General features: G+C 42.0%; 1 protein-coding gene, 1 long non-coding RNA gene, 1 other non-coding gene and 1 pseudogene across 5 annotated transcripts in view; 3 read left to right on the top strand and 1 right to left on the bottom strand.

The window, feature by feature from the left end:
• Positions 1-7,211, top strand: part of LOC138007223 (ankyrin repeat domain-containing protein 17-like) — a 33,025-nt gene extending 25,814 nt beyond the window's left edge. For both annotated transcript variants that reach the window (XM_068854012.1, XM_068854011.1), the window contains exons 23-29: positions 485-637; positions 1,772-3,039; positions 3,517-3,746; positions 4,840-4,911; positions 5,260-5,493; positions 6,398-6,444; positions 7,098-7,211. In XM_068854012.1, the coding sequence (XP_068710113.1) occupies positions 485-637; positions 1,772-3,039; positions 3,517-3,746; positions 4,840-4,911; positions 5,260-5,493; positions 6,398-6,436 (1,996 nt within the window). In that variant the 3' untranslated portion in view covers positions 6,437-6,444; positions 7,098-7,211. The remainder of the gene's footprint in view (positions 1-484; positions 638-1,771; positions 3,040-3,516; positions 3,747-4,839; positions 4,912-5,259; positions 5,494-6,397; positions 6,445-7,097) is intronic.
• Positions 1-17,500, bottom strand: part of LOC138008657 (uncharacterized) — a 482,701-nt pseudogene that overhangs the window by 268,374 nt on the left and 196,827 nt on the right.
• Trnav-uac (transfer RNA valine (anticodon UAC)) lies at positions 13,781-13,853 on the top strand. The gene has a single exon. It is a non-coding gene; the product is annotated as a tRNA-Val (tRNA).
• LOC138009028 (uncharacterized) overlaps positions 14,065-17,500 on the top strand; it is a 15,165-nt gene continuing 11,729 nt past the window's right edge. Inside the window, exon 1 of one of the 2 annotated variants that reach the window (XR_011124309.1) lies at positions 14,065-14,321. This is a non-coding gene — a long non-coding RNA (uncharacterized lncRNA). The remainder of the gene's footprint in view (positions 14,322-17,500) is intronic. The other variant, XR_011124310.1, reaches the window with a different exon arrangement.

Raw genomic sequence — 17,500 nt, 5'->3', positions numbered from 1 at the left:
GGGACCAACACTCAGGGTCTTTAAATAACTGAGGAGAAAGTGCTGCCTTTGTAATTACATCTGCAAATGGTTAGACTCTCTAGTCTTCTCGGATAAGGACGATAAGCCGGAGGTCCTGTCTCACAACCCTTCAATGTTCATAATCCTGTGGGACGTAAAAGAACCCGCACACTTGTCGCAAAGAGCAGGGCATGTAGTTCCCGGTGTTTTGGTCTGTCTTCTGTGGTGTATCATGGTTGGGAGGGTAAATGCTCGGAGATATTAGCTATACCAAGCTACTCTAAAAATCCGGGGGTAAATAGAGATGTATGATATGATATGATATGATGCCTTTGTAAGAGGCAAACAAAACTTTAGTGGCATTTCATTTATGAATCTTTGTATGTTGTCAAGCAAAGACGTGTACCCGGCTCTACAGTCTTCGGATGTGTTCGTTTGTCACTGCGAAAGGAGACTCAAATGCTCCTTTGTTTTATTCCCCTAGGTCCAAGAAAATGGCCGTTTCTTCTTCAGTAATTAGTCGTGTAATTGGTCGTGGAGGATGTAATATCAATGCCATCCGTGAAACAACTGGAGCGCATATCGATATTGATACCAATCGACAAAAGTCTACCGGCAGTTGTATCGTTACAATCAAGTGAGACGTCTTTTTGTGTTCAGTGTGTTCAGTTTGTTCTAAATCTGGGTAGGGGTAGTATTGTTCACTTTGCAACTCTCTTAGGAAAAGACTACTTGTTGGTGTAAAATCGGTTAACACCAATCCTAAGAGACCTCCTCATGGTCAAAGTCAGGTGGTGCAAGATAAGGAAATACGGCAATCTTGTCCCTTTTAAAATGTTAATGTGTTCAGGTATTTTTCCCCTTTGAGACGGAGCATTGCAATTTATCCCGGTCAGAGTTTAATGTGATTTTCTCTTAAGAGAAAAGTCAGTGACGCCGTGTGTAAAAACGATAGTCCCAAATTTTGTTTAAGAGATTAAGACTCGTACATCGGCATGTTCAGAGTGGGATCAGGACTTTTCACATGTGAATCATTGCTTCAATGAAACAGCTCCTTGTTCTATTCATCAACATGTTGAGGCGTAAAATTGAACATGAAGCGTTTTATTAGTTTAATTACATAGGAGATTATTGAAAATTCTCTGCGCTGATTGGCTACGCTATAATCATCTGAACGGTTTTTTCAAAATGGCCGCAAGCCGTTTTGTCGAGGTGACAGACAAAGAAATCACTGATGTAATTATAGTTATTCACCTCGCCTTCGGCGAATAGGACAATCACATGGCTTTTGGAGGGCATATAGTTTATTTGTGGCATCATTTGCATCATTTGCCCGACAAAAGTAATTTGATTATCATTACTATCAATACGCAAGGCCAAATCGTACCAATTCGTTTAATAAGAAAAAAATGTTTAACAGAGATATGTCATCAAACTATATGGTATGGAAATGTCCCTCAGTGTATACAAAGGTTGTGAGAATGACAGGAATGTATATACCGGTATTTGAAGTGCGGGTTGAAGACCAAATGTAGAAATAATCCTCGCACTTAAATAGGACAATCTCATTGGCCGAGCGAAGTTGTTTGACAGCTCTGCAGCCACTCAGTATCAGGGCGGTAAATGTATTTTCAGCCCGCTCATTTCCCGTTTGGCCCGCAAAAACAGAGGGCAGTTTGTCATTTGGCCGTGCGTATTGATAATAATAGTGGTTAAATATGATCCTTGGCCATTCACCTATTGGTCTCACATTTATTGGTTACTATTTTAGAGGACCTGCAGACGCCACACGGCAAGCCCACCAGCTTATCCAAGCCCTTGTCAAGGACCCCGAATGTGATATCAACGACGTTCTTCCTCGAAAAAAGCACCTTCCTTCTCCAACTAGCCGCTTAGCTCCTGCTACAATGATTACTACATCAATCACTTCCACTGTCTCGCATCATAGAGCCCTCTCAGAACCCAAATCCAGCACAAGGTCAGTTAAAGTGCCTTCCACAACCCAGTCTACACAAACAAGAACCACGACAAAAACTACCACATCTCAGAGCATGTCCAACTCTTGGCCATCTTCTGGTACTGCACCAGGGTCAGTGCACTCTCAAGTAATTACATCAGTTAGTTGTACCACTGCCAAGAGCACTTTGACTACATCATCCACTCACATACCTAGTACCGCTCGTTGGGCGACTACATCGCAAACAACCTCTAGCAGTAGCAAGAAAGCACCATTATCAGCTGCTCAATTGCCAGGTATTAGCTCGCAATCGATTGTGGCCCACGCTGCACCAGCATCGGCGAGAAAGCTGTCTGGAGGAAGAGCAAGTACAAGTGGTTCTTCTGGTTCTGCAGTGATCAAACCCCCAACTCCCGCCAAGCGCCAGCTGTTCCCAGAGTCCTCATCGGAGGTATCAAGGCAAACTTCATCGAGTAAAGCAACGCGAGTTGTTAAAGGTTCTCCTTCGTACTCATCAGTTGCTATGGGAGTCACCGGATCTAGTGGAGGCGGATCACTTGATGTGATAACACCGGTTACATCTTCGTCATTACCTGTCACCGGCTCCGTAATCACATCAGTAGGGTCTTCAAACCTACCAGCCGCTATAAGCAATATCTTATCAAATGTTGGTCAAACGTTAAGTCCTAGTGTATGGAATGACATCGCACATCCAAGCGTCCGACCAAATGCTGGCCATGTAATGGAACCAGACAATCCCTCTTCCATCTCATCAGCTGATCCCATCACCCAGCCCCTGTATATCACCACCCCAGGGGCCTTATTCACCCCGCTACCTCATGAGGCAGTGTCATCTTCGCCGCCAAACACCTCAGGCTCCCCTATCCCGACCACGACACCTTCAACATCGACATCTCCTAACTCCTCTCCCCTTGGGACATCACTTGCCCCAGGAAGTGGAACTGTGGTAGAGTCTGCAGAGAAACCATCGTTGAGGCCAATTGGAACTGAGAGAGCATCTAAAAGGGTGTGCTCCAGTCCACTCCCATCAGTGCCGGGGATATCGCCACTAATAGGAACAGGTACCTAACAAAGTAGGAATGCAGTGACTGTCTGTTTATGTCCTCTGAAAACGCCTGATCGTAAAGGATGGCATTCGTCTGGGGGTTGTCCAATACAGCGACATAATGAGATTCACACTACTTGGTGTAGGCGTCACAAAGTGACCCTTTCACCATTGACCTTAATCAGTGATGTGTATGGAAGTACCATGCATTTCCTTATACAACTGTATTGGACATGTATGACTTAATGAGACGTTTATGGCATTGCTATGCATTTATGCAGGGAACATACTCAGTGCACTTTACAAAAACTATTGAAGGGACTTAAAAATTGCAGCCCTGTAGCTCATAGTCGTTTGGAATTATTAAAGTTGAAATTATAGGTACCATCTTTCCAGAACAGTGAGTACTGGTCATTCGTCTCCAAAGCTCTTAAGATTTCATTTCTTGTTATAAGTTGCGCAGGTTATGACCGTGTTTTCTTGTTTTGTCCAGAGGGAACCCAAGTCGCGGGTGTTTGGAGTTATTCTTATGCTCCAGATCCTGCGCTGACAGGAGGATGGTCGACTGCTTCCTCAGTCTCAACGGAGCCTTCCCCACCACTTATCAGCGGAAGTAACTCGCTGCCAGGCGCAGAGGATGAGCATTTTGGGGTGAATCCGGGTGACACTCTTCAAACATTCTTGGAACGTCTATCGCTCTCCAGCCATCTCGGTCTTTTTCAGGTAGGCCTGTATTTGTTGTTGTTTAATCGTCAAGGGTAAATCTTGCAAGGCGTTCTTTGGATCGCATATTCCTACCTGTCGCTGATCAAGTGAACATAGTGCTCAGAAACCTTAAGCTTAAAAACGCTAGGGCTCGTGCTAAAAAACGTATTGCTCCAAACATATTTGATCGTCATGCCATGCGATACGTCGCTTTTAACAGCGACAGTACTGTAACGAGAATGTTCAATGTTCGAGAAGGCTAATCGGTACAGCACTGTTAGTCGTATGCGATCTCTCGGGAAGACCGTAACTTAAATAGTCCCCAGCAGTTGTGGTTGCAGAGCAGCTAACCAAAAACTGTACTTTGCTGTCGTTTCCTTCCATGGTTGTGTCGTTATCTGCCTCAACCAACCTTTCAAATCTCAAATGGATTACACATTTTGTTGGTCGGTTTAAATGTCCAAACTTGGACCTGAGCTTGAAAACATTCGATGTGAGGGAGACATCTTAGGATTAGCAGCTTTACTCCTCAATTATGGTTTTATAGCATTCAAGGCTGCTGCCTAAGAAAATTTTAAAGGGGCCCCTCAGAGCTAAACACTGAGAACTTGGGAGCCCAACATATGAAGTGAAAGGTGTTGCTGTGAAAAATTAAGGAGCCCAGAGCTATTCTTTGGGAGCCCCAGGCTACCGGGCTCCTGTTAGGCAACAGCCTTGAGCATGCGTGTGGTATTGCCTTATTTTACCAGCAATTGCAGGGTTGGAGGGCGTGAGGACAAATGGGTTCTGCGGTGGCTTCCAGAGGAGCATGATATCTCCTCTGTAAATTAACGATTAATCAGCATTCCCAGGTTCGAGTCCTCTGTCCATACACTTGGGTTATCTTTTAAAAGATATATGACCATTTTCCATGATACATATCAAGCTTTCAGTCTTCTAAATTAACCATAATGGTAAATTCAGAGCAAGTTACGAATTAACAATGATAGTTAATTCGAGGTAGAGAATGTGTTGTTCCAGAGATACAATGTACCTGAAATCAGTAGTCATAACTGTCTTGTATTGCTCCTAAAAATATCGAGGTTAACGTAGTGCCTGCTTCATTTTGTAGAAAAACGAAATAGATCTTGATGCTCTTCTCCTCATGTCTGAAAAAGATTACGCAGATATCGGCTTACCGAAGGTGAGGAAACACTGCTTTTAGCTCGCCATGTTTTTTCTGTTTACCACGATTTAACGGCTTAGGATCTTAAAAGAGGAAGTGTTTATGTAAGTGTTGGGTAGCTTTTCTTTACATTTAGCGGTACTTCATTACGTGATTTCGAAATGTTGAAGAACCCGCACATTAAATCACCTAAAAATTTGGCATGCTTAGTTCGGAAGAGTTTTTGTGTGCTTATTCTCGGCTGCGTTCATCGCATTCGAGTCCTCTGTGGTTCATCTTGCTTTCATTTCCTCTTTGTCTGTCCAAAGAAATTGCACTGGTTGTCACTGAATATTAACCACGCTTTTCCTTACTTTGCCATCTTAGGGACCCCGGGTGAAACTGTTAAACAGTACTCGGCAGCTCTATACCAGCGACGCACAAGAGTTTAATCCTGTCCCCCCTGGCCCCTCCCCGAGTTCAAGGCCCGTTGGGCGCAGCGCTGGGTGGAGTGCCCAGGCGGGGATTATCCCGACATCATCGACTTCACCCGCTGAGGCTGCAACGATTCCTTACGGAGCGAAAAGAGTTCCTGGAAGGAAGGTTGATCCGAGCAAAAGAGTAAGTACTTCAGTGGCTTAAGTTATCGTGCTTGCAGTTGCGTTCCTTCGGCATTGGAATGCGGCAGGTACAAAACACAGGTCACAGGTCACTGGTTTACCAATACAGAAAGTATCCTAAACATTCATTAAAGCCAACCTTAGGGCTAACGTTCGCATTGGTAATCTGTTAGTGTTGTTTCTTTATTGCTGAAACAATAACCTGTGACCTGTGTTTTGTACCTGCGCATTGGAATGTATTTAGTAAAGCATGCAAAAGAAGTGCTTTCCCGCTTTTTTAGAACAATTACTGCACTTTCATGATCACAGTTGGCGTTGGCAGTTTTATTGGTTTTGTAGAATGGATCGCATCCTTCTTTTGCTGGCCTTTTCAACAAAATTCATTGCGTTGAACAAAATCCACTCACACCTCATAAGGATGGTTTTCTTGTTGCTTTGTTCTGCAAGAACGACGGAGGTTGGTGGGGAGTCTGGGTGGTTTAGTGGTCATCAACCATACCTACCATCTCTGTGACCCAGGTTCAACTCTGGCCTCGGGTCGTATGTTGGCTGAGTTTCAGTCCATCTCAATCTGACTCCGAGGGTTTTTCTCCGGGTGCTCCTGCTTTCCTCCCTCCTCAAAATCGACTCCCGGCCTATTCCATCAGGCTGTGGTGCTGTGCTCCGAGGTCATACATGGGTCGTGTTCCGCGGCCGAGCGCCTAGCCGGCAGCACAGCTCCTTCGGTCCGACCTCGTTGAGCTGCGCCCTTAGTAATTCAGTCTCCGACTGCAAGAAAGGGCGATTAGCAGGTCAGATATTATTATATTATTATATTCATAACATATATCGGCTGTGTACCCTTTGTTGTATCAAAAAATTACTTTGAACTTTGCTAATTCGTTTACTTCTTTGGTTTTTCTTAGCCGGGTTGGAAATCGTGGAATCCGCGAACATCGGTTTAAGTGTAGTGGTAAGTAGACTTGATTGCTCCAACTGTACGAAGTTGAAGTTTACTCTGAGCGTCCAACGGCAAATGGAATAGTAAAAGTTGCGATGGAATTGTTAATTTTCTAGAGTGAATTAAACCCAGAAAAAGCAGTGTAGCAAAAACGTTAAATATGTGTGCGCCGTTCACGTGAAGGTGTTGTATTACAACGGTTTGGTTTCTTAGAGTTTGTAAGCAACGATTTGCGTTTAATTTCGGGTATTTTTCGAAAAAAAAAAAAGAAAGCATTATCTAGCGTAGAGAGTAATGTTGTCATGAGGTTGGGCTGCTTGCAATTGTGAACCTAGACTGAAACGTTTTAAGACTAAACTTCTAAATTCAGTACTGAAACTTGATATTGCGAAAATTTGGTTTGTTTGAACTAAGAAGTGTAATTTCAAGCTATTTGGTCTTTCCCGCAGTGTTGGCTTTTTTTATTTGTTAACTGATTGATTTTGCACTGCACTTAAAAAGTGCTATCCGACTTGTTTCGTTTGAGGAGCATTATCTTCCAGTTTAGAGGTTTGGTGTAGTCTTCAAGAACAAGCCAAATCTCGTTGCTTTCCTGTTCTTAAAACAAAGTTTCCTTGTTATTTTGAAAAGTTATTAATTGTTGACACTTCTTTGGGTTTTTGCAGAGACGCCAGATTACTCGTTGAACTCTGGAATACAGAGGGCTGTTGAAACATGCACCTAACTTTATTTTGGGTTAATTAGAGATGTGAATGATGAATAAATCTTTATTCAATCGACGTAGTGTTGTGTGGGTTTATTCATTTTAATCCCTTTTGGACTCTTCCCTCTCCCGTTTGCTCTTTAGGGTTTGTTTTCATTTGTGGCCCAAGCGAGCGCCGGTTGGTGCAAGCAACACACGCAAATTTAGGAGCGTCTTTCTCATTCAAGTATCACCTCAACACACTTTTCCACTTTATTTATTCTCCGAAATCGTCCCAAATACATCGTGTTGTTTCAGAACGTTTTGATTGAAATTTCACTTATTTATTGGCTTTGCATGAAGGACGGGAAAAGTAGTCATCCTTTGATCAATAACGGGGCAATGAAGGGAAACGGGTTCGAGGTTCGAGGTGACGTCACAGACTGCATTGCAGTGAATACTTAGCAGGGAAGTGATAGGAAAGACCTATTGCGCAACTTTTTTATTTTCCCGACACGGGAAAAAACGGAGAAATTAAACTCATTCACTCACTGGATTGCCTATGGCAACCCAGTAAAGACGAAGTAGGTAACCAATAGTGAAGCATTTATGTAATGTTCAAAAAACTCGCAGCAGTGTTTTATCGGGGTATAAAACACGAGGGGTAGCCGAGTGTTTTTGTACCCGATAAAAACACGTGCTGCGAGTGTTTTGAACGACTTCAAGAACATTCCACAAAAATAACAATAATAAAAGCACGGTGGCACATGCTAACACCAACCCAGTGTGGTGACCGGGTGAAATGGTTGTGCGCATGCGTGATGTGCTGGCCACACCGGGTTGGTGTCAATCTCGTTCCCAGAGTCGTCGTTCCCTTGACCAGCGGTCGGGAAACGAACGTAACTCCAATCGTGCGCAGAAATACTCTTGGAACGAGAAATGGAACGAGATTGTGTTGGTGTTAGCGTGTGTCACCTTGCTTTTCTTATTGTTATTCCACAAGAAGCGTGTCCCACTGGACTCAAAACAATTGTTCAGATTGTGAGAGGAGAATATTAGCATACCAGAAAAACAAGCTATGCCTTATTAGTATTCTTTATATAAAGAATATTAACGAGGAATGTTTTATCAGGATATATAGGTAATACACGCGACGATAGGTTGTTGAGCTCATGAATTATTAATGATATGTGCGTGTATGACATTGAAACGCAAGAAGTGAATAATAGGTGTGAAAATAGGGGAAGCAGTAACAAGGTAGAGAAAATAATACTATAGAAGAAAGTCACTAAATTAGAAGGTCTCGAAGTTCAGCAAAACTTACGCGGGAGTTTATCCGAATGTAGAATCCCTTCAAAAAGTCTTAAATTTACCTGATCGTTTTCTTGAGCTAGTGCTTTTACTTGGATATTGTGATTCAAAATGGTCTTCTGACAAAAAGTAGAAGTAATCCTTGCACTTGCATGTAACAGGACCATTAAAGCATTTGTCTCATATAGACACCTGAGAAATTCAGCCTGGATTGGAACTCTTGACCTCTGTAATGCCGGTGCAATGCTCTAGCAACTGAGCTATGAAGCCACACAGTTAGGAGCAGGTCAATTTTTTGGGTCAGTACGCAGGTATTACAACGGCTCTCGGCTCGGTTCAGAAAACAATGGACACAAAGAACGATACAAAAGAAACAATGGACCCTAAATCTAAAAACAATAGAGCAGCGTCCTAAAGGGATCCACTGAAATTAGAGGTTGTAAAGAACTGCGTCCTATCTCAATTTTTTGGGCTTATTTGTTCCCATGAAGGATTCGATGGATGAAATGAAATAAATGTACATTTGAAGTGCGGATTGTAGATGAATGAGGGCAAAAAAAGACGCCAACGGGAACAAATGAACCCGATAAATTGACCTGCTCCTAACTGTGTGGCTTTAAGTTGGCCATAGTTTACTTGGTAGAGCATTGCACCGGCATCGCAGAGATCAAGAGTTCTCGAATCCCGTTGAAGAGGCCTAAATTCTTTAGGTCTCTATAAGAGACAATTGTCTCCTTAAATTGTCAAGCTGAGCGCGAGGATCACTCTGTTCTCTCATTCGTCTTTAAGCCACACTTCAAATATACATTCATATTTATGTATACATACATAAATATAGACCTGTAATCTTTATTTAAACGCAATGATTTTTAAAGCCATCAAAGCTTGTAGGGACGTGTGTAAGACAATAAACTAACCTAATCTACACTAAAAGATATATATTATAATGAGTACAATAATCAGTCTTATAAAATAATTAGGATAGTACGCGCACTCTCATTGGTCAATAGCTGTGTTTCGATGAAAGTATGGAAACACAGCTGTGACATCACACGAATTATGCTATTTCTGACAGTTGTAGCCTGCGAAATTGGCAGAAATAGATATTTTGCCGGCACGGACCAGAGGACTGGGTCCGGTTGTCTGGGGGGGGGATTATGGGTAATTTGCCGTACAAATAGTGAACCGTTAGGGATTTGTATCAGTCTAGGTTCAGCTTTCTTCGCCTACTTTTTTGTTACCTTTTCCCCTCAGCCTCCATGGGGTAGTGGCACTTGCATAGGTTTTGGAGAATACGTTCCTTCGTTCCCGAAGGGTTTTGGGTTTTCGTATGCGGCAGGTGCCCAGTGTACTTTTCCTTTAACACGTTTTTAGGAGGTCAGTACCATCAAGTATAATACGTATTGTTATGCTGGAGCGGAGTTTGCATATGGTGGCGCTTGCTGTCCTACATGCCCATGTATGTACACAATTGTGTTGTGATTGAATTAGTCGTGCACGTTGTCTGATTGGGTGGTGGAGTCAAAATTTGATTGGTTATGTATTATCAGACGCGCGTTTTGATTGGTTGGTAGGAAATATGAGCGTGTGTCGAGAAAATCTGTTTCATTCAAGAAATTGAAAAACCAGCATTTTCCTTCATTTGTTGAATTATCTGTAAGAAATATTTTAGAAAAGCAATACAGGTCTTTTTTCCGTGTTTCCATAGCCTCATCTAAACACTTGGGGGAGTTGGGAGAATTCTCCCTACTCCCCCTCGTGTTTAGATGAGGCTATGGAAACACGGAAAACGTCCTCTATTGCTTAAATATAAAATCCCGTTTTCTGTATCGTGTGGTAGATGAAGACGGACAATCAAACTTTAAATCTATAAAATAATCTTCATTGCTAGCCCGCTTCTTGAGATCGTTGGAGGTCGAGGTCTCTGATGCCTCCTTGTCATTGTATATAACAAAATTCCATAACAATGCGCCTCTAAATGAAAGAGAATGTTTCATATATCTTTACTCGCACCTTGATACGAGAAGACAGTCTTGCTCTCGAGTGAAATAAGTATTAACGCGGTTTTAACGAATGTTCTCGTCAGTGTATCCGGTAAAGATTCTATGAGGCTTATAAAAAGTGTAAGAACACTTACCTTTGGAATAACAGAAAAGGTGGGGCACTGCACATATCTGAGCACGTCCTCCAAAGCCGTATCCTTTCGTAAGTGCTGCTCTACACCTGAATTGAAAAGATCAGAATTACAACTCGAACGCCACAAAACTAAACCATACTTAACAGTCGAGAGAATCACTTTCAAATACTAGGAAAAGCCTGGTTTTCATCTACATGTATATTACAACAACTTCGCAAACAGTAGCAAACACTTTGCGATGGCTCGATCGCAAAGTACGCAATCATTGTCACTTTTAGCAATTGTTTTGCGATTCTGTTTTCTGTATGAACGATTGCTGTACGCATCTTGATCCCGTTATATCGTGAAAAAGGGCGCGAAAATAAAAGATGGGGCTAGTAAACAGAAGGCAGAGAAAAATTGTCAAGAGACATGACCGTTTCTGGATCCGATACATTTTCGAGGAGCAGCAACGACTGCAGCATAGCCAGTATCAAATTCTAGTGCAGGACCTGGCTCTACATGATCGAGGATTTAGCTACATATATATTTGGCGTGCGGTATTTCCATATGATGTTCATTAAATTCACACTGTTTTGAGGAGTATCCTCGTCGTTGCCACAATGGCACTTGGAAGCCATCTTCATCGCTTATCGACCTTATACTTGCCTCTGATTCGTCAAAACGAAACATGCTCACAAAAATTATCACCGATTGATCGCAAACAATCAGAAGCAGTTTGCGATTGTGTTACCATATCGTTGTTTCCTTGCTTTAGCGTTGCTACTCCTCACAAACAGGACGTAAAGGTAGAAAATTTTCTATTTATGGCGTCTTGCTTGCGATAGTTGGCGATCATCGGGATGAACGTACGAGGTGCCCGGGGGAAACTCCTATATAATAGGGAAGCTATGCTCGTCGGAAATTTTAAATCAAACCCTTAAAGGATACTAATCTGGGCGTGGCCCAGGTTTTTTTTTTACCCCTAAAAAAGATCATATTAAAACACGGATATATAAAAAATACATTGCCTTTAAATGATGGCAAAGACATTGCCTGTGCAAGAAAATTTGTAGACAACACGGGATCGTGATAAATTAGAGATGGCATCTTTGGCACAAAATAAGTTCTTGAGGACTAAGTTCTTACAGTAGCGTTGGGTTAAGCGCTTGATTCTGTGTTGAGCGTAAGTCGAGAAGGGGCCAACAAATGGTAATTTGTAATCATCATCATCTTGTCCTTTTCCCTCCGAGGGAAATAGGGCCTTGCGTTCTCTCTCTCCAAGCCTCTCGGTCTTTGCCCAACCTTTGAACCCAAGTTCACCTCGTTCTCTCTCTATCGTTCTTTGCCATGCCTCCTTCGGCCTACCTCTCGTACGTCTTCGTTCTGGGGCCCATGTTAAGGCTATCCTCTTGTTCTCATTTACACTTTTCCTCAGCACATGCCAAATCAGCTCAGTTCCAGCGTAGGCTTCCTTTCGGATTGGGCGTGCACCCGTCATACCACCGTCATCCCATCTGATAAATTCATCTTCTGGAGTTTGGCAAGTCGTTGTACTACTCCCGAGATAACACTCTGCTGTTTTTTACGAGAAGGGGTGATTCGCCCCAAGCTCAACCTGTTGGCGGCACTGAGGAACGGGGGGGGGGGGGGCGCGGGAGGAGAAAGTTATTCTCGGTCTGGACTCTACCTCTGTCTCTGGACTCTACCTCTTAACCAATCCGGCCAGGTTGAGCCTGCCAGGGACCAAGGTCCCAGACTGCATAGCTCTAAAGGTCACTGAGCCTCGCAAGCTTCACCACCACGTCCCATGGTGAAGAATTTGTAATAGCGCGTGCGAATTTCATTTAATTTTTCCGTGTTGAATACTAATTGTTTTTCTATCATTGTATTTTCCAGTGCCCCACATTCACGTTATTATTTGGTATTCCTACTTCCTGTTTAGCTATCTTTTATATCACTCCGGTTAGCGGTTTATGTGTATTCGCAACTGACGATGGATGTTGGTCATCGCAAACATGTAAACTCAAAACTGTGTTTCTACTTGAAAATCACTCATCAGTACCAATATTCTATTGATCCAGTCGGGGACAAAAGTTGCACAATTCGCCACACAATGGTTTTCTTGCAATTTGATTGGTTACCTTAAGCAAGACTTGAAATATGATTGGTTGTTTTGTTTTACCGTTCCTTTCTAATTGGATGGGGAAATGGTGCGAGTTAGATCACAAAAATAATGCAATTTGGGAATAAATCCCACTGCTGAGAGCCAATCAGATTGCAAGGATCACCAGTGATTTCTAAATGGATGAAATGGATGTAATAATGGTGCTTATGTGGACGTTCGTTTTTACTAGCGCTGCTTATGCTTGTCCTTGTCCTTGCGTGGCTAATGGAGACCAGGGGCCGGTTGCTCGAAGCCTGGTTAGCGCTTTCCGTTGGTTAAGAGGTATAAAAACCTATAGGTTTCCATGGTATTAATGCTGGTTAGCGCTAACCGTGCTTCGAGCAACCCGCGCCAGACTTTACAGTGATGAGAAAAAAAAAATTCAGTATCCCACCTCCCAATCTCTTCTTTGAAAGAACTTAGCTACGATGATGGAAAAACTCAGAAAACATCTGTGGAGAAGCGACTGGAACGGAAGACGCAGAAGTGGCAATAGAAACGCTATCGCGATTACGGTGAAAACCCGCGTGTAAGAACCTTGTTGGTTTTTCCAAAGCAGGCTAAAAAGGTTCCCTGTAGATACTCATTGTTTCTGTTTATTTTGTAAATTAAGAACATGTTTTAGGCTAAAATAGGTTGAGTGTAGGAGACCCGGAACCAAAAACCACCTAAATCGCTCTTAATCGACTTATGCAAATATCTTTAATTGTTTTGGTCCTCTGCCGCCGTGCACACACTCCATTGTACTCATGCTGATGAGCGTGACAAAACGCTGATTCCAAGCCGAACGGATGTCCGGATGGCAAGAGAACTACCAAATCATTTGGTTTTATAAATGAAGGGGTAGTTTCTAAAGAAACTGTGGTGCTGCGTCGGTGGGGAAGTAGTATACAAAAATTTGGTTTTATCAACGGAGTTGATAATGTAAATTGGCCACCGTACAGAGATTCTAAAAGCTGACCTTTCGAGCGTTATCTGTGAACAAAAGACTGAGGACGAATGGGACCGACACAAAACCAATTGCTATTATATTATAATAATTAAATCTTAAAAACTGAGAAATAGTTGTGCTGGTTCCGTAGTGTAGTGGTTATCACGTCTGCTTTACACGCAGAAGGTCGCCAGTTCGAGCCTGGCCGGAGCCACAGTTTTAATTTCCTTCTTAATCTTTTTTTTGTCCTTCGCAAAAAAACAGCAAACGCGCGGAAAAAAATTCTCTTTATTTACAATTTTGGGCATTCTACAATTACAGATCCCAGACACTTACGGACTGAAGCAAGACTTTGGCTCGACTGCAGGCTCATTAAAATTCCTTCTATGCGGTTTCCCGTACCAACAGTGCGTGCGCCGACTGTCGCGTGCGTCAACACATGTTCTGTAAACCAAGGACACCAGAGGGGATCATAGTTTTCCTAATTTTCAGCAAGTTAGGATGAGCCGTCTTCAGGGTATGCGCTAGCAAACGCTGCTTATTCCCTCTTCACCTTTTCGTATTTTCCTTTTTCTTTTTAGTTTTGGAAAACAGTTTTTATTGCTGGTTTCCTTTAATTGACACTGACATGACGCCGGTATTTGAGTCCGGAAATGATCATCACAGTTCACTTAACGTGAAGGTAAGACTAAAGGACAATAACCTGCTTGTTTTCTGTTTTCAAAGGCGCTGGAGCATTATTTGTTTCAGTGTAATTGAGCTTTCGCGACCAGAATTTCCCACATTTGCTTATCTGTGAAGAACCAAGTAATCAGGGTCGATTCGCCCGATGGCTTTTAAACTGAATACTGTCAGTGATAAAATATTTTGGAGCGATGCTAGAATACCCGGCCACTTTTGATCGCCATAAGGGTACTGCTCCCGCACTCCCGCAGTCGCGTAATTCTGAATACTTCGTGGGTGTAAAATAGGCTAGTTTCGAATTGTGCAGCAACAGGAGAACAGGGTCGAGGTTCAGGGAAATAATTTGCATTTTCCTTTGTTTTGAACAATACAAAATGCTAATTATTCCCCTGAACCTCGACTCTGTTCTTTTGTTGCTGCACAATTCGAAAGTAGCCTATTAGTGCTCCCGCAGTCCTGCAGTCACGCAGTTGGAAGTGGAATTTATGGGGTGTATAACTAGTGCTCCTGCAGTTCCACAGTCACACAGTTGTAACGTGAGAGGGTTTCAGGTGGATAACTAGTGCTCCCGCAGTCACTCAGTCGAAAGATAAGTGGAATTCATGGGGTGTACAACTAGTGCTCCGGCAGTCACACAGTCATAACCTAACAGGAATTCTGGGGGTGTATAACTAGTGGTGCCTCAGTGACGCAGTCAAAATCTAAGAGAAATTTGGGGGCTGGGGGTGTATAACTTGTGGCGTGCTCCAGCAGGACTGCTCTCGCAGTCAATTCAAAAGGCTGAACACATATTGAACTCAACCAAACTATTAATTTTCGTTATTTGCACAAGAAACATTTTGATTGTATGTACAAAAACTGGTGGAGGATATCTATCACCTTGTGTAATAGGCAATTGAACTGGACCTGAATTGATAGACACTTTATTTTCAATTAAACACTATCCTAATGATAACTATTCAACTAGTTTCGATGAATACTACTTGCAAATGGAATGAATTATCATGAAAAACAACTTAACCTTTGCGGCCATCGTCTCTAAGATGAAATGTGGTCATTTGTTTGTAAAAAAAGCATGCATTGGAGAGGTTATGTCACTATGGATAGGTTTTGAAAGGGCTTTGTCGTATTCTTGATCGGTTAGGGTTGTGCTGTTAGGCCAGGGTACTGGTTTGCTTTTCACGAAAACCTTGCATTGGCTGCGTGCCCTGGGAACTCTGAATTCCATGATGCACCCAAAGCCACCTTCTTGAAGTGATTCTGTGGCTTGTGAGTATTCTGCCTCGGCTATTGTGTTAGCTGATCGTTTCCCATGTTTGAATGCTCAGGAGCTGACCACTGGTCTTGAGGAAAGCTACTGTATACCTGATCTTTGATAAATTGCTGGTATTTGTGATCTCTTTTAGGTACTAAAATACAAAGGCATAATTCTCAGCTATTTAAAATTTCAAATCGGTTAGATAATCTTTAATGTTAGAATTAGTAACCTGTTTCGCTTGTTTGTGGCCTCATGGGTTAAGAACGAAGAATATACAAGTCATACTTCGGGGGAGAGGATGATTCCTTTTTTTGCATTGATAGCAACTTCACCAAACCCGATGAAGTAGTTTTGCAAATGATTGATGCAGTGTCAGAGATGTATCCAGAGTGCGTCATTGCATCCTGGGACGCACTCGTATTTCTTTTGGATGCACAGAACAAAGAACAGAAGAAAAATCGAATGTCTTATGCAAATTTACAACACCAGGAAAAACATGCAATTGTCATATTTCACAAGGAAATTGAACATTCCCATTTCTCACTACGGAGAAATGATCGAGTTTCTTAAATTTCAAAGTAAGGTGTTACATGTATTTCTTTGGATGTTTGTAGTCGAATGATTTCATTTTGTCAATGATTGTGTCCAGCTTGAGGAGTTAAGTTCTTTTGTTTGAATTCCCGCTAGTTGCGTGACATGATCTGAGCTGTTGTTTTAGGCAAGACAATGTGCGACAATTTCGATCTGCCGATGATAATTAAACATTTCAGTTGAAGTTCAGTTTGTTTCATGCTTTTCAAGTGAATTTCAAGCATTGGTTTGTTTATTGTAGGCGAAATGACAGAGAATCCAACGGCGAAGTAAGTTATACAATGTATTTTTGTTTTGTGCGACCCTGTCAATATTAATTCCAGGCGTGCACGTGTCATCGTCTTGTTTCTTGTTTTGCATGCAACTTGTCTGTTCTGCAAATTATGCAACTTTTTCGGAGTTAGTGTTTAACATGAAACTTGAATGTATTCAATCGCCTGATTATTAACATTGGCCATGCAGAAGTCACGGGCTGATGATGAACTGTGTATCGATCGCTTATATTTGTTTCTAAATTTGATGCACCTCAAGTGTTGCTAAAATAAAATTAATGATGCTGTTTTATGGAAAATTGAGATTCAGTTCTGCTTTTTTTTTTTGTTCCGTTGTGGAGATCTACATCATTTATCAATTGAAGCCAATAGTTCCTACAACGTACGGATTTAGGGTTAGGCTTTGACAGCCCATACATTTTGATCTATGAATCAATGGGCATAACAGTTTCAAAGAAATTGATCTTTTTATTCGAATTACTTATTTGAGGAGAGGGATAAGACTTTATTTTTGTGCAATATTAATTAGCTTAGATTGCCAAAATTTTGCAATGGACACCCACATTTTTTAAGGAGGGGTCCAGAGGACCCTCAAATTTGAAAACCTGGATACATCTCTGCAGTGTAATCTAGTACTTCAACGTGATCTTGAAATGCATGCTGGATTTCCAGTGATTTGTCTTTGGAAGAATATGAGAAAGACCATTACTTATTAAATAGTAAAATGTGACCGTTTTTGATGAACGCAGAGACTTCAGGTTTAGGAAATGAGTTTTGGTACGAAAATGATACTTCATTTAAATGCTTCTGGAGATTCACCCAGCTTTGTTTGTGTTTCTTGTTCAGTTTTGACAAGGCATACATACTGATTTTGTTCTTGATGACTGTTTAGAGAAGATTTTGTTGAAAACAAACAGTGCACTGGTAGGTAAGAGAAAGGCTGGGAAGTTACTTTTGAAGACTTTGGCTTGCAAAATCTTGACCAATGGGAGCGAAGGCATGTAATTCCATGCTTTATTTGCTCTGTTTGTTGATCAGTAACTTCCAAAATGGATA

The sequence above is a fragment of the Montipora foliosa genome, chromosome 6 (assembly GCF_036669935.1).
Source record: "Montipora foliosa isolate CH-2021 chromosome 6, ASM3666993v2, whole genome shotgun sequence".
Lineage (NCBI taxonomy): Eukaryota > Metazoa > Cnidaria > Anthozoa > Scleractinia > Acroporidae > Montipora > Montipora foliosa.
The sequence above is the reverse complement of the archived record's forward strand: the minus strand, read 5'-3'. Positions and strand labels throughout refer to the sequence as shown.